Raw genomic sequence first — 16,431 nt, 5'->3', positions numbered from 1 at the left:
GGTTTGTTTGCTAATGACCCTGTTTAGAAATAGGTAGACCTCAGACATCCTGCAGCAGGAAGCGTGACCTCCTTGTGCAGTAGAGCCAATTTACACAAGGGATATTATTCTGGAACCAGTATGAGGTTTGAAACACGTCCTACATTAATTTTGTTTTCAAATATTGACAAATTTGCCTTCTGCATTTATAATAGAATCCATAGAATGGTTTGGGTTGGAAGGGACCTTTAAGATCATCAAGTTCCAACCCCCTGCTGTAGGCAGGGGCACCTCCCTCCAGACCAGGCTGCTCACAGCCCCATCCAGCCTGGCCTTGAGTGCTGCCAGGGAGGAAGCATATCCATGTCTTTGTATTTTAGGCTTGGATACAAAGCTTTGTTTGAAAAGATGTAACTTACGAAAATAAATTTCTCCTGGTTAGTATCAGCTTGACACTCCTTGTGCTTGCCATAATAAACATAGTCCTCATCTGACCCTATCACCCAGTTTGCTCTGATTTTTTTTTTTTTGTCTATTTATGTTTTCCAGGTTCTAGCTGATGCCCACACCTCACTGTAATGATGCCATCAAGAACGAATCTCTCTGCTGGGATTCCCAGTAGCAAAGTCAAATATTCCAAGCTCGCCAGCACTGATGATGGATATATTGACCTGCAGGTAAAGTGTGGGGAAAAAAACTGCTTTGTTCTGCAATTAAATTCCTACTGTTGGCCTATCATCACCATGCCCACTCATAGAATCATGAAGGTTGGAAAAGGTATCCAAGGTATCAAGTCCAACCTCACCATGTTTAATCACAGAATTTTAGCCCTTCTGCTCAGGAAAACCCACAGAGCTCAACTGGAAATAAGATTGTTTGTTTAATAAACAGAGTCAGCTTCATATATTTGGAGGGGGATGAAAATCAGAGCAATGGGTGTAAATGCAGCCCCAGAAAGCAGGGGATGCATGGACAGGATTCATTGTAGGGAGGCTGCAGCAAAGGTTCTTCTTGTCCTCTGCCGGTTGTGATATTCGCATCTCTGCCATGGTTGTAGGGGAACAGCACTGAGATGAGCTGCTTAACATTTGGGTTTTTTCCATCCAGTTCAAGAAGAGCCCACCAAAAATCCCCTACAAGGCAATTGCATTGGCTGTTGTGCTGTTCATGATTGGAACTTTTCTCATTATCATCGGAGCCCTCCTCTTGGCAGGATACATTAGCAAAGGCGTAAGTGGATTGACTGCATCTCTTTTCTAGTTCTGTGTTTGCCCCTCCCAAAGCCTGCCATGAACCATAATTTCAGTGCAGAAACTTGGCACAAAAGGTCTATAAGCAAGAAAGTAATTCCCTCTACTACCACAGCAGTGTTTGCTGACAGCTCCGTTTAGAATCATGGAATCAGCCTTAGAATCATTCAGGTTGGAAAAGGCCCCTAAGATCAAAACCATTCCACCATGCTGCTGACCATGTCCCTCTGCCACATCTCCACAGTTCTTGGACACCTCCAGGGACCCCACCACCTCCCCGTGCCTGTGCTTGCCCACTCTTTTGAGAAGAAACCGTTCCTTGCATCCAACCCTTGAGCTCTCTAGCTCCAGGCTGGGTGGGATATCTGTCAGGATGGGCTGAGTTTCTATGTCCTGCTTGGTAGTGTGGTTTCCTTTTAATGCCAACTGCTGTCTTGGTGGGAATAACGCTCTGATCAGCGTGCTTCTAACAATGATCTGCTGCTTTCTGTAGGGGACACCTGGTCGCCATGCAGGACACAGCACTGTTTATCTCCTCTACATGTATGACCCACTGGAAGCAGATCTGATACTTGCCACTGACGCTGCGCTTGGCATACTTCACTTTTTGCCTCGTGCAGGATGGAATTGCTTTACAGTTGGCAGCTGCTGCTTATCAGTGTGGAAGCAGCAGCATTTTGGCCGTATCGGAAGCAGCCCAGGCGCTGATAGCAGGGCTGATCTTAGCCAAGCGCTCAGCGCCCGGCCTGTGGTTGGCAGTTTTGTAATGTGATCGTGTCAGCAGGAGCCACCCTCCTACCCGAAGGAAAAGTTCAGCTGAGGTTTCCTGTAGCGAGGAGCAGACCAGGAAGGGCATCAGAGCTTAGCATGATAAAGCTTGAGAGATTTCTGATTCGAGATGAATTTTTTGGGCCAGGAAACCCTTATAGGGATGAATAAGAAAAAGACCTCGATGCAGATCCCTCCTCGTGGCACTTACATCGCTCTTCTCTCTGCTGCAGGGAACAGACCGTGCCATCCCCGTGCTCATCATTGGGATCCTCGTATTCCTCCCAGGCTTCTACCACCTGCGCATTGCATACTATGCTTCCAAAGGCTACAGGGGCTATTCCTACGATGATATCCCAGATTTTGATGACTGAATCATGTTCTGGACAGCATTACCAGTAGGTTAGTGTTAAGAGCTGCTAGTGATCTTAAATATTGGAGGGAGCCTTTAAGATTGTAAACGGAGCGTATCAGTCTCAAGATGCATCGTCCTGGTTTTGAAAATGCTGTGGGGAGGCTTTGAAAGCTTTCAGCTGGTGGGGATGGGGGCTGAATGTGAAAGTGACCAAAAGGATTGCAAAGTTAGGTGGGAAGAACGTGTGATTTACTGTATTTTTCCTCTTGGGTATATGATGCCAGTTGCTTGTAAGAAGTTCCTCAGCAAAGCAATTCTAGCCAATCTCCAAAAATAGATAAGTCTGAGAGTTCCATCAGTAAAGATATTTGTTTTTCTATACTGTTTCAAAGAGTTTTGTTGGTTGTTTGTTTGTTTTTTGAGAGATTGTGGTCACCCTTGGGTTTAGTGTTGCGAACGCTTTGCATCTCTTTCTTTTTTTGCTCTCTGCCCATCCAAAATTCTCCCAATTTACTTGTGTTGTGCTTGTCTGGAGTAATGGAAGTCAAATGCAAACTGACTTGCATGAGATAACTTGCACGTACTGCATTTGCTGTGCAATTCATCATTACACTGACCAATCCTATTTGTTCAACAAACTTTTTTCAGAAGCAGGCTGTTCTCCATGCCTCTCTTGCTTATGGCAAAGTCAACTTGTTATCCTCTAAAAGGACTTACTATGTCTGGATTTTACTCATTATTTTAAAGCAAATAGAGATGGGGAGAAAAACTGGGATCTGGACCAGCACTTGAAGAATCTCAATATCTAAACCTTGGTTTTGATTGGTGTGTGGGTATTGCAGACGCTTGAATTCTAACTGTGTGTATATTTGGGATTATTTTGTCTTTGTCTAGATGATATGTTGCTAATTACTCCCTAGACCAGCAAAAAGCAAGTCTGTATAGTTTGTACTGGATAAATCTTGTTTGTATTGTATTGCTAGCTTCAGCCATAGGTTATTCAGGGGAAATAGATTGGTGGGTCTGTACTGGATGCAAAGTCAAAGCTCACTGTCTCTGAAGTAGGCCTGAACCGAATATCCTGAAGATCAACTTATGTGACAAGACACAGAAATGCAAGATGCAAGTATATGTGTTTAACACAAATAAACTTCTCTGTCTTCTGTGTACAAATCATAAGTTCATCTTTTTCACCTTCACAGATTTCAGTGTAGTCTAGAAATGGTTCTGGGCAATGAGCTGAATATGCTGCTGCTTACTGCTTCCAGTTTCTGATGCAGTTGCTACAATCAGCAATAAGCTTTGCTGAGCCAGCAGCTTCACAACAGCTCCGACTGCTCTGCAGGACCCCAGCTCACCTGGATCAGTAATTACCCTCCGTAGAGCAGCAATGCAGTGCCCCAGGTGTGGCATCAGTCTGTGCTTCATTGTGTTGCCCAAAGAAGTGGTGGGTGTCCAAGGCCAGGTTGGATGGGGCTCTGGGCAGCCTGAAATGGCGGGTGGCAACTCAGGCAGAGGGTTGGATCTAGATAACCCTTCAGGTCTCTTTCAACCCTGGGCCACTTGTGATTTGGAAGGCCAAGATTCACTTTTTCCTCCCTCACTTTGCCGTTCTTCCTCCAGTGCTCTAGATCAAACCCAGAGCCTGAGCCGAGGTCGTGGTTTTTTTAAACTCCGTCTATTCCCCGGGTTGACTCGATTCATTGGCCTGTGTGTGCCCTGCTGGCGTGCTCTGAGGAACAACTGATAGAATCCAGGATCTCCCTTTTCCCTTCCCTCCTCCCAAGGCAACAGCTATGCATTTCCCCTGCTCTGCTGCGTCACGTCGGCCTTGGCCACCACCAGACTCATGCTCCCGATGGCAGCCCAGCTTCCCAGATGTCACCACCACTTAACAGCAGCTGAAATCCCTCAGTTAAAGCTGGGTCTGGCCAGAAACGCTGCTGCTGACGCAAAGCCATGAATCAGCCTTTATAAGGGGATAAGAACGTGAGTTTGTTTGGTTTGGGGAGACGGGAGAGGAAGGGGAAGGGAAGTTTATATGGAAAAGAAGGAGCAGAGGGGAGCTGAGGCGCAGCAGGAAGTTGGGAAGCCTGGGGCTGCTACAGAGGGTTAGGGAATGTAGGGAGCATGCTGACTTCTCTGGAGAGATGGCAATTTATTTGTCATTTGACAAAAGCACAGTGCAAATAAATCAGTCCCTTTCGGGGCGGTCTGTATGAGGGAGGGACACATGGAATATTTCCTCTGCATTGGTGTATTTTATGTCTATTTATGAGGAAAAAGGTGTATTTACTACTCAAAAAAATGTAGGTCCTGACTACCTCATTCTGTGTGTTCATATATTGTATTGTAAGCATGGCTTTCCTCCAGAGTATAAACTTCCTTATGCTCAAACTTCTGTGGTCTGGCTGCAGTGCAGTAATACCTGCTGTTCATTTTTTTTTCTCAGAAAACAAACTGACTTTACATTTTGGAAAATCTGCAAGCATTACTGCAAGCATTTGTTTCCATGATGAGCACGGTTCTTTCATATAGCAGTGATGCTCCTCTGGTGTAGCTTTGAGGATAGCCGGTGCTGTCAGCTCATATTTTTGTTCAAGCATTGCATGAGGGCAGCAGAGTTCTCCCTCTAGATGAGGCTGTTCTCATACGCTGTTGTTCTGGTGCCTGAGTGCTGGGATATGACAACAGCCTCATTACTGTGGAGAAGTTTCTGGTTCTAGAGCAGAGCTTGACCAATGAGCAAGGCACAGGCTGAGCAGTGATGGATGAGGATAATACCAAATTGCTGTCTCCTATATTGAGCATCATCCATTCTGGGCGAGGCAGCTGTCTTAGATAAAAATAGTTGGCATTTATATGGCTCAGTGGGGTATTGTTACACACAAGAACTGCAGTAAGAACAAGCACCCAGAGTTAAGGCTTTTCTCTATTTTATGAGCGCCTGCATTATATCCTCAGTGCTGTTCTGTTGCTGTGGTGTGGTGTATTTATGACTGTTTGACTCTAGAGTCTCCCGGAGGCCTGAGCTGCAAAGTCACAAAGAAATTGCACCAAATGTATTCTTTATAAAAGCAAAGACTCCTTTTTGATCAATCTCATGATTTTTATTTAAGTGTCTGGAGTGAGCACAGCTTAATGCAAATTCCTGAGCGTAATCACATCAGAGGAAATGTCCCTCAAGCAGTCAAAGCCAGGTCAGGTTGCCCGTGGCCCCATCCAACCTGGCTTTGAGCACCTCAAAGATGGGGCATCCACAACTTCTTTGGTCAGTCTGGGTAGCAGTGAAGACCATCTGAGTAGCTGCAGACATTATCTACAAGCCCCGAGCTTGAAATCCTGCAGCAAAGCCTTGCCTGCAAGGGGCTGTTTGTATCAAATGGCAAAGACAGGAGACAGAGAGGTGCTCAGCAGTGGAAAGGGGCAATAGGAAAAGCTACAGTTATCCAAAGCTTTACGCAAACGGTTCTCTGCTCAGCTCTACAGGGAACATCCTGGGAAACAGGGTGCAGTGCCCTGAGCAGCAGTTTTCCTTGCACTGTATTGTGTGTTTCGTGGCATTGTTGCTGATTGACCTCTCTGAGCTTCTCCATGTGTTTGTCCTGTAGGGGAGGTTCATGGGATGGGAAGAAAAGCAGGGCTCACCGCTGGTTCTACAGTGATGGAGAAAAGTGGGAGCTTGGGTTTCTTGTTTCTCCTTGTTGGGTTCACCTTGATTCTCTTCTCTCAGCAGTGATTTTATGTCCTCATTGATAAGCTGATCCTCGAGGCCTGCCTGGATGCTGTGCTGGTTGAGGGCTGAGGACTATCTGCAGAGAGGAGTGGTTGTCACCAATCCTAGTCCTGAAAATATATTAGCAGAAATCGTGTGAAACATCTGTGGAGATGAGGGAGAGAAAATGTGGTGACTCACTTGGAGCATGTTAGATACAGCCAATGCGCTCCAAATATAGCCTTAAAATGAGTGTTTTATTTGTTCAAACATCACAATTGACAGTGGCATCTTGAGTGCTTTTCTGGTACCCATCACTCAGATTAGACCCTGTGGTTGGGGTCTGCTTCTCTTCTGCCATCTGCAATTAGCCAAATTCAGCAACGGAGAGGCTCAGTGCTATAATGCTACTTTTATGGCGATATGGATTTTGCTTAGCATAAAAGAAGACATGAAAACCCTGCAGGGCAGGAAGAAATGACTCGGCACCGCAGTTCTGTCCCATCTAATCAGATCTGTGCTATACTCCACTTATGCAGAGGTCTAAACGAGTTTCCCCCACTCCTCCCCCTCATGCTCAGTCCTTAAATGTCCCTGACATCAGCTCATTCATACAACCACTTCTCACATCTTCTGCCTCTCCCTGAGCTGCTACCATAAGCTTTCTCCTCACCCTTCCCTTTGGGCATCTGTCCTGCTCCTCCCAGCAAGATCTCCAGATCTCCAAATCTCCTTGACTTCTGCCTTTCCACTGGGCAGATTTCCCATTGCAGTGCTCTGGAGCTGCAGCTCATCATTTTAGTGGGTAAGTGCACGCTGTCCATTTTCCCCTTTATCTACTGAAAACTGCAGGCACACTGCTCTTTCTCCTAGAGCTCTGCATTCAGCCCCATCTGGCATGCTGTGTTCTTGCTTGCCGTGTGAAATGGTGTGTGGTCACAGGGCTTCCTTGCTCCCTCCTTAATACACAAGCAGCTTGAGATTTTTAGGAATGCTGTGTTTAACTAAAAATAGTCCAGACAGTTCAGTGGACCACGAGAGATTCCTCCCTCAGAGAAAATGGGCTTTGTTCTGAGATGGAATCAAAGGTCAAGGTAAAAGGAAAAAAATCTTGGGGAAAAAAAGGGTTGATTGTGGATTGTAAATGATTGTTTTCAAATGATTTCATTGACCTTTTGCTGCTTTTGCTTGAGTGTTTTTCTTCTCCAGTCTCAGGCTTTGTTTTGTGCTGGTTGGGTACAGGTTATGTTGAGGTTTTCGGCTTCCTGCTTTGACCTCTGTCTATGAAGGTGTAAAGAAAAATCTTTTAATTGGAAGTAAGGCCATTATTAAGGCCATTATTTCTGTGGCTGGGCAGAGCTTACTTATGACAAGAATCAGGAAGCAAACCTTTCCTCTACGCTGTACTTGTGTTGGACACTGAGCCCTTGATGCCTCTGATGGGAACAGGGACCTGCAAGATTCATCTGTAACTTTTCCAGTTCTGCTACAGTTACTGCAAGGAACAACACTGCAACTCATTGTCTTTGAGAAGCCACCTGCAAAATGGCAGTTTTGGCACTGAAAGCATAAATTCTGTGGAGGAGTCACCATTTAAGCCTGGGCTTGCAAAACAAAGAAGGAAATCCACCAGTCACCACTAATTAATTTTATTTTGAAATATTTACTTGGACTGCAGTAGTAGCTGCACTTAAGCCTTTAAAGGATTAGCTGCCTGCTACTCGTTTGTGCCTGCAACCATTTATTTAAGCTGTTGCTGCAAATCATGCTGTTAACCTGTCAACCAAGGATTTAACCTTTCTGTCCTTGTTGGTGAGAAATGTGTGGTACACAAAGTCTTGCTGACGTGATAGGGAACTTCTAGAGGGAGCCCAGTGGAAGGCCCCGAAGTTGATCAGGGACACGGGGCACGTCTCTTACAAGGAAAGGCTGAGAGACCTGGGGCTTGGCGTTCATCTCTGTGCATTTCCATGTGCTCTTACCCGGGGCAAATCCCTCCTTCTCTCTCACTGACCCATCAGATGGGGTCAGCAATTTCATTGCACTGCATCCCGACATTCAGTTGCATTTTCATATGTTGCATCGTGTTTAATGCAAGTGGTCGAACCACTCGACCAAAAGTCAGCAACACCGAGGGGTTCACTCGTGTGAGAGCGTCAGCCTTGGAGCTGAAAACTACATCCAGCAAAGGAAGTCAGGTGGATTTACACCTAAGTGTATGTAGTGTGAAAGTAAAAGATCTTAAACAAGCCAATACTCATTAGCATCATTACACCATTTTCTGTAAGTTATTTCCATTAAAATCGCTATTAAAAAGTTTACCAGCTTCTACAATATGATTTTTATTGCCTCTCAGCACTAACAATACAAGTAGAAGCAAGACTTCTTCACCAGTGCGTTAAGTGGTTCCTTTCCAGACAGGTATCTCGTTTTCTCTGTATTTGATGCTGTAAGTCAAGTGACTCTTCTCTGTATTTTACTGCATGACAACAGGGGCAGGATTGCAATGCAGCATTTCAAATGCCTGCCTGTAAGTAGGCCAGTGGATGGTCTCCAACCTCAAGTACTAGATTAGTACAAAGAAACTAGATTTGCAAAAGTTTTCTCTTTGTTGTGACCACATTTCCAATTGCTGAGAAGATACTGCAGAGCTCAACTTACAAACAGCTCCTGTTCTAATCCTCACATGAAACAAAGGAGGACGTCTGTCTTTGACTCACATCCACAGCTGTCTGAGGCGGTGAATTCTTGAAGCTGATGGCCTGCTGCTCTCCAGGGAGTTCATCATTCCTTGAGCAGTCCGGACGCTTCCCATCCTTCTTTCATTGGGATGGAAGCACTGAACCAGGAGGGAATACAGGCTGCGTGCACGTCCCTTCACCACATCTGCCAGAGGGAAAATAATTTAACAGTGGGAAGACAGGTCAGAACTTGGAAAAGCTCCTCTTCCTGATGTATCAAACTGGCACTAATATGATGAGTAGCAGAGAGGTCGGACTTGAGGCAGGGAAGAGTTAACCAGAGGAAGGGCAGATTGCTGGGGAGAAGTTGGAGTTCATTGTTCCAGGCTCCGCTGTGAATTTCCTTTTTGTCCTTTCATCTCCTGAGTCTTGGCTCTCATCACAAGAGGCTGCTTCTCCTTCCTTTTTCTAATTTTATCTGGACTGTGAGCCCTTCAAGGCATGGACTGTACCTTACCCTGTGTGCAGAGCGGCACAGTGGGAAAACTCCCTCAGTAGGAAGCTATAAATAGCGAGCCCACCCAGCCCTGTGGCATCCACGCTTGCTGTAATTGCCTACTTTGCGCTCCTGTGACAAGTGTTAGTTCAGCTGTCAGGGAAAGAAGGAACTGGAAAAGATTGCCACAGTTTCCAGCTCTCCATTTGCCCGCTGAGCCCTGGTTCGGGCCCAGCAATCCCTCCTGCCTCAGCGAGTTCTTCTAGCCAAGGCAGTGACGATTCCCATGAAGCATCCTGTCAGCGTGGTTCGGACAGTGACAGCTCAGAAGAAGCTTTTAGAGGGCTTGTTGTGGTCCTGTTTCCATCTCTGACTCATGCCTCAGTGCTACACTCATTTATTTTGTCTTCTGCCACTTGCTAGAGGGGATTGATTCCGCAACAATCACTTTTCTATCATTCCTGACATCACTGCTTGTTTTTGTTACCATGTAATGAACAAAATGAGTCACGGGCAGATCGCAGATAAAAGCAACGCCACCGTCCCAGACCATCTTTCCTCCCTGAGCAGACTGGAAGTAATGGAAAGGTTAAGGTAAGGATTGTCTGTTATCACTGCTCTGAGATACGAGTAAACAACCACAAAAGTGCTGCTGACCTTTACAAAGCAAAGGATCTTCATTTGAATTCCCAGGGGAGGTGACTTAACGTAACCTATTTCACACTATGCTGCAAAACTCCTCTAATGGCCTTCCAAATGATTTTCACATAGCACGATGTCCACACCCTTCTGGAAGTGAGTTAAGTAAGAGTAAGTCATTCTTGGCCCGGCTCTGTCCATACACATTTGTCAACAGAAGCTCCATTTACTGCTACAGCTTTGATAAGCAGCCAGTCACGATCTTGATATAAGATGGCAAAACTCAGCATTTCTCCTGCCTGGACATCACTGCTCCCAGTGACACAGGCTTCATCTGATGGGTGGCTGCAAGCAAAATGCCAGTGTGAACGTGGAGCAGCAAAGCAAAAATGTCCAGAGCTGTTAGCCATGTGCTTCTTGCAGTTCCGCTGCTGCTGTCATGAAATCTCAGGGTCAGGAGACATGGCTCCAGCAATTCAGCAGTATTGGTAGCTGGAACCTGATAGAAAAAGGGAACAGGGAGGACAAAGGCATGCTGCTTTCCTGCTTCTACTCTTCCCAGTGTGTAAGGACTCCCCATTGTGTGTGACAGGAGGACTAGGAGTGAGCTCTGAGACGTGGCTAAGTCTGTCTTCTCCATCCTCAGGCCTTACACCTGACAGAAGGTTCAGTCCCATCTCTTTGGTACAGCCCCTAAGGCACCAAACAGCATCAAGAAAATTTGCTTCTCATCCAGAGCACGAGCTGTCTGGTTGAGTTAGTGTTGCTGTAAGCATTCCCTATTGCACTTCCCCACATTGCCAACAACGTTTTGATGCATACTGTGCGTTCCGCGCAGCAGTGTGATCTGAGCAGCCCTCCTGTGAGCAGCACGGGAAGCTCCTGGGTTGTTCTGCCAGAATCTGGACTCCATTTGCAGAATACATGCGTGCACGAAAGCCAAGGAGGGTCTCCTCTCTCTGAAAACTATCAGAGCGAAGACCATCTTGATGAGAACAGTAGGGATCCAACAATTCTGCGGCTATGCAGAATTTTTCTTCTCTTTGCTTATTGATTTATTATGTGAATTCTGGCAACTGTAACTTTGCAGCCCCTGCTATTTATCTTTCCATATAGCAAGCACAGCAGTACATCTCCCTCTTGGATCGCTGGCTGAAACCTCAGTAATTTGAGTACTTGGACCAAAGCAGTCTGAGGTCCTTGGACCAAAAAGACCTATTGGTATTGAGAGCACTTTGCACTAATTAAACCTCATAGAACTCTTCCTGGGTCTCAGAATCTCCATTTGCAGATAACAAAATGGAGGATTTAGCTCAGATCAGGAAATATGTCGTTAAGTTTTTAAATACTTCTTAGAATGAATTTTTTTGCAAGCTCTAATTCTATATAGCACTATGGGGGTGGGAAAAAAAACAGCAATCCAGTCAGGACTGTCCACAAGATCAACTAAAAATCCATGTAGGTCAAAGAAAACTGAAGTGGTATGTTCCACTAGGTGGTGGCAGACAGCATTTCTTAAGGATTTTTTTACCTTCTAGGATAGAAACCCAGGGTCTGCTCAGTTCAGTGTTGTCTTCACTTACTCCATACTCAGAAGAAAAACTGTCACAGCTGGTGACCTACAGACTGCCTTTTCTCAGGCTCCTTTCTCCTCTTCGGCAGCTGTGGAAATGCCAGGGGTTTGTTTTTATTTTGTATAATCCAGTAGAGAGATGTTACTCGTTGTCCATGTATATGTTCGATGCTGGGCAGTTCTAAACTCCTCAACACCACCTGTGGGATCCATAGAAAATACTGTTAAAGTGATTGAGGCAAATTTCTTTTTTATTATTATTTTTTATTATGATAATTTTTTAATTTTCTTGCTTTTTTTTTTTTTTTTTTTTTTTTTTTTTTGACAAAATCAGAAGGGCAGTTGGAAAATTCCTACAGATCCCAGCTCCAAAACAACCATCTCTGCATATAACTGGATGTGAGGTGGAATTTACTCTTTTGGAGATCCTGTATTCAGATCAATGACTCATGTCCAAATGGAGGTGACGTTCCAGTTTAAACTGGGAATTTTGAGTAAACAGAGGAGATGCCAGCCAAAAAGACTTCAGCATTTAAATTTATGCCAGTAACCTACGCACTGCATCTCAAGAAAGCCCTGACCTTCTGTAGTCCTGTCCTTACCACTTTATTTTTACAGAGCCATGAAGAAACAAAGAAAACAAAACTGGCATGCTTGGGGAACATACTCATTAGTTACCCAGACTATCACAGTGATCTTGCATTCTCTGGCTGCAGAGAAGGACACCCAGCTCAGCAGACGTGGAGTTTGACATGGGCACAACCTCACCACAAAATCAAGTTCCTACTTGCATGCTGTTGTTGAGGCGTGCCAGTGATTCAAGCTGGCAAAAATCACAACACACTCCTTGCTCATGTACTCCCTACTTGTTACTACTGTGATTACATTAATACTATAATATTTATCCTGCTTTATGAAAGCAAGCGTAATGACCGATTAGCACAAACCACAGAGGGAGGAACCGAGACAACAGGACTGTTAATCTTAGCTGAAGAACTGAGCATTTTAAGAGTACTCACAGGAATTTAGGCAGTTAGGGCAACTTCAGGAGGGATTCAGGAGATGTGTTGTAGATGGACAGGTTCACACTGTCATTTCACACATTTCACACTGGTTTAATTGGGACAGCAGACATAATGTGGCGTCTGGAGGCAGCAACACTTCACCTATTCAGGTAAATCCAGGTGAGCTCTATAGGACCTCACATCTCTCCCCTTCTGATAAGCTCCTAGATCACATATAAAGGGAAACTACAACAGGAAGGTCAGTCCTTTACATCTCGAAGATCTACACACTGAATGATTAATGGCTGCCGATTTCCCTTTATACTTGCTGTTGTTATGAAGGACACACAAATGCACATCCTGTATCTCTGCTCCCTGCAACTTGTTTATGGTCCCAAGAATCACTCAGACTGAAAGTGTTTATAAAGACCTCATTTTAATAATGAAGGGTGATACATGCCAATAATCCCAGCAAGACAACTTACTCTTCAGCAGCAGGGCAGCATGACCACACCAAGTGGGCTCCGGCTCCCTGACCAGCTGGAATGTCAGGGTATTTTCTGAAATCTGACAACACAGAAAGCCACCTGGAAGGTAATTTGTCTACTTCATGGGAACAAAGGCCTGAAAGTGTTTTTGCTGGGTTTGAGCCCATGGATCCAGGAGATCTAATGGTGTCCCACTCAATTTTTAGAGCACTAAATGCACGTTTATCATCCTTTCTTTGCTTGTCCTTGTGATTATTTAGACCTTGAGGTCTCTGTCTGTTAAATTTCAGGCTGACTCGTGAAACCTTCCCACTCGCAGATCTCTTGTTGGCTTGCAGTCTTCAACTGAGGGATGCTATGTTGGCAAAATTAGAACGTTTATTTGTGAATCTGGATTTAAAAGAAATCTTAGAGCTGTGGCTCTGACCATGATTTCTGAACATGAGAAATCCTCATAGGGAGACTGAATCACTGGATACATACAATCCATCTTCCTATACAAACTGCTGTCAGCAGTGAAACTGCTGCAGTCTCAATCAATCTTACAGTACTAAAATGTCTCCTTTATCATGGCTGCACGGTCCTCTGCCCTAACAAACAAAGTCTATTAATGTTTAGAAGCTGCAATTAAATATATGTACATGTTTGGGTTAAAGCCAAGCATTGAGCAATGCTTAAGGATCGATACCCATAGTCAAGAGCATACAAAGCAGAAAAGATGCTTTGTGACTTATCTGTGTCCTGTATAGTCCTGCATATGGTTAATTTGAAAGCCTTTTAGAAGCTTAACAAGGAGAGTACCTCAGTGAATGTGGAACTGCGTGATGCACAAGGATAAGAAACACAAATGCTCCAGGGGCCTCATAGAGTCTACGGTCTTAAAATAAGCTCCTGGGTTTTAGTGGGATCCGATGAAACCCTCTTTACACCGGCAGTGGATGGAAGGGGTCAGACAGCTGGTGAGCAAATACTCAGTAAACACTCTGAGCAGCTGAACTCTGCAAACAGCAACTATTAAGGCAAGGACCTGGAAGATCAACAGAGAATTGCAGGTCTGGGTGAAATGATGCAATGGATTACAATTAGTGTCACTGGTCCAGAGAGCAGAATTTTTCCTATTGACTTGGTTTCCAGTTACAGCTACAAGGCACCTTAATCAAAGAACAAAGTGGGCTGGTTTGGGGAGAAAGCTCAGCATCAGCCAATATTATCTCAAGGACACCTACTGTAAGTTAGCACTGCTGCTTAAAGCAGAGCTTTGCCGTGGGAGAAAAAGTAGGAATTATTGGAGACGGCATTGGGCTGTGGCTTCCCAGAAGGGCAGCAAGACGTAAAAGGTAGAGTGAGCCAATGGGCCCCAACACATCCGAGAAGTGTATGCACTCGAAAAGGGCAGAAGACAAATTAATCACAGAACCACAGAATGGCTTTGGTCGGAGGGGACCTTACAAATCATCAGCTCCAAGCTGCTTGCCAAGGGCAGCGCTGCCAACCAGTGGATCAGGCTGCCCAGAGCCCCATCCAGAGACTGGGGCATCCACAACCTCTCTGGGCAAAATTAAAGCAAGTTAGCAGTACCAAAATCAATTAAGAATGTCATTTATTTATTTATATATATTCATTTTTGGGCCAACAGGCTTGAAGAGAAAGCATATGTCTGTTCCAGTGTGGGCTATTGGAGCAGCAGAGATCTGCCATGGGTCTGAAACGCACAGCTCTGTGCTCCAGGACCAGTCTGCTGTGTGGTGATGTGCCCATCACTGTTCAAGCAAAAAAGTCTGAACATGTGAGAAAAATTGAGATTTTAACATGACTTTAAGCCAGAGATTGCAGTGTGTGTGTTGGGGGGCATCTCATGTTGAGGGTGCCCACTTCCTTGGAGGGAAGAAAGAATGTCTTTATTGCCATCACTTCTCTTATTAGAAGAGCTGGAGTTATTTACTTATTCATTTATTTATGTATTTTTGATCCTTCGGGTCCCTTCCAACCCAAGCCGTTCTATGAACTCCCCCCAGAAGACGCATGGGCTCAGTGCACCCCCAGCCCGCACCACCATTTGCCATAGCGATGCACCTCGGCAGGACTCGCCTCGCCTCAGGATCGCCTCATAACGCGCTCCCGCCACCGCCGCTCGCCCGCTGCGGGGCCGCCATGCCGCTCAGACGCTGATGGAAGGCGGCGGGCGCCATCTTGGCGGGGGCGGAGCGGGGCCCGGCCCGCCCCGTGCTCTGCCTGGCGGGGCGGCCCCGGCCCCGCTCTACTCCCCGCTGCCGACCGAGGGGTGCGGAGTCTGGCGCGTTTTCCGTCGCTGCCGCAGCTTCCATCGCCCTCGCCGCCCGCTATGGCAGGTGAGCCCGTCCTCCTCCTCTTGCCGCGCCGAGGCCGCAGCCCGAGGGGCGCCTCCCGCATGGCGCCGTCCGGCAGCCGCCCGCTGTCACCTCCGCGCGCTGCCCTCCGTCTTCTCTCCCCCTCATCCTCTCCTCCTGCCGCCTACCGGGGAGCCTCCACCATGTTGCGGGGCTGCGCCTCACCTTGGCCTGGCGGCTGCTGTGCCATCCGCGTCCCCTTTTTCTCTTTCTTTTTAAACCCCTCCGCGTTCTCCCCTCTCCGAGCCGGGGCTGCCCTGCGGAGGGGCTGCGAGCGGTGGCGCCTGCGGCCGCAGCCACCTGCCGGCTGTGGGGGGCCGTAGGTGTGGGTGTTCTTTTGCGGAGATCGTCGTGTCACGCGTCTTTTTTTTTTTTTTTTTTTTTTTTTTATTATTTCATTACTGGAAACAAAATGGGTGGCAGAGCCGTCAGCTCGAAGATGGGGTGAAGCAATTCACGTTACTCCCATCCCCCGATTCTTCCCCCCATCTGTCCGATCCCATTCTCACGATGTGATTTGAGGGTTTTATTTTATCGTTATTATTTTCCTAAATGATTGGGGCTTGTGGGCTGTGTGTTGCTTCCTTTGCAGCTCGAGGCATTTCATATTTCTATTCCTGTTTCGGTCTGTGAGCCCCATCGTGCACAGTTCCCTTTTGTTTTAAGATGTGTTTTGGTGGGGCCAAATGCAGGCAATACAAAATGCCCTGACAAAAAAACCTTGTCGATGAACCTCCGATTGGGTTTCATTACCTAATGGGTAATGCCTCAATACCTGCATTGTGCTTTTCTGTCGTTAGTAGGTTTGTCATAAAGGATGAGCGTGTAGGCAGAGAGATTCCTGTCCCTTCATTTTGAAGCATCATTGTCGTTTTGAAGGCTCAAAGGATGGCTCAGCTTTGGGGGTCTGCTCTTTTCCACACCCAGGCTTTGGGGGTCTGCTCATCACTTCTGTAGATGGGGGAGTGGGGCCGAACACAGAAGGCAGTCAGCTGCCTCCAGAGCCTATAGAAAATTTTGGCAGGAAAGGGGAAAAATCCTCAAACGTATTTAAGACAAAGTGAAGATCTTCTGTGATCGTTTTGGACGTCTTATTGCCTGCTCACACCTCTCGGTA

The 16,431-nt window shown here is 46.2% G+C and overlaps 1 protein-coding gene across 1 annotated transcript; it reads left to right on the top strand.

Moving 5' to 3' along the window:
* Positions 1-557: 557 nt before the first annotated feature.
* Positions 558-2,371, top strand: TMEM230 (transmembrane protein 230; the record flags this gene model as incomplete). Its single annotated transcript, XM_079547353.1, has 3 exons — positions 558-656; positions 1,087-1,209; positions 2,231-2,371. The coding sequence occupies 3 exons, from the start codon at positions 558-560 to the stop codon at positions 2,369-2,371; spliced, it is 363 nt and encodes a 120-aa protein (XP_079403479.1).
* Between the last annotated feature and the right edge of the window lie 14,060 nt (positions 2,372-16,431).

The sequence above is a fragment of the Tetrao urogallus genome, assembly GCF_951394365.1.
Source record: "Tetrao urogallus genome assembly, chromosome: 27".
Classification (NCBI taxonomy): Eukaryota; Metazoa; Chordata; class Aves; order Galliformes; family Phasianidae; genus Tetrao; species Tetrao urogallus.
The sequence above is the reverse complement of the archived record's forward strand: the minus strand, read 5'-3'. Positions and strand labels throughout refer to the sequence as shown.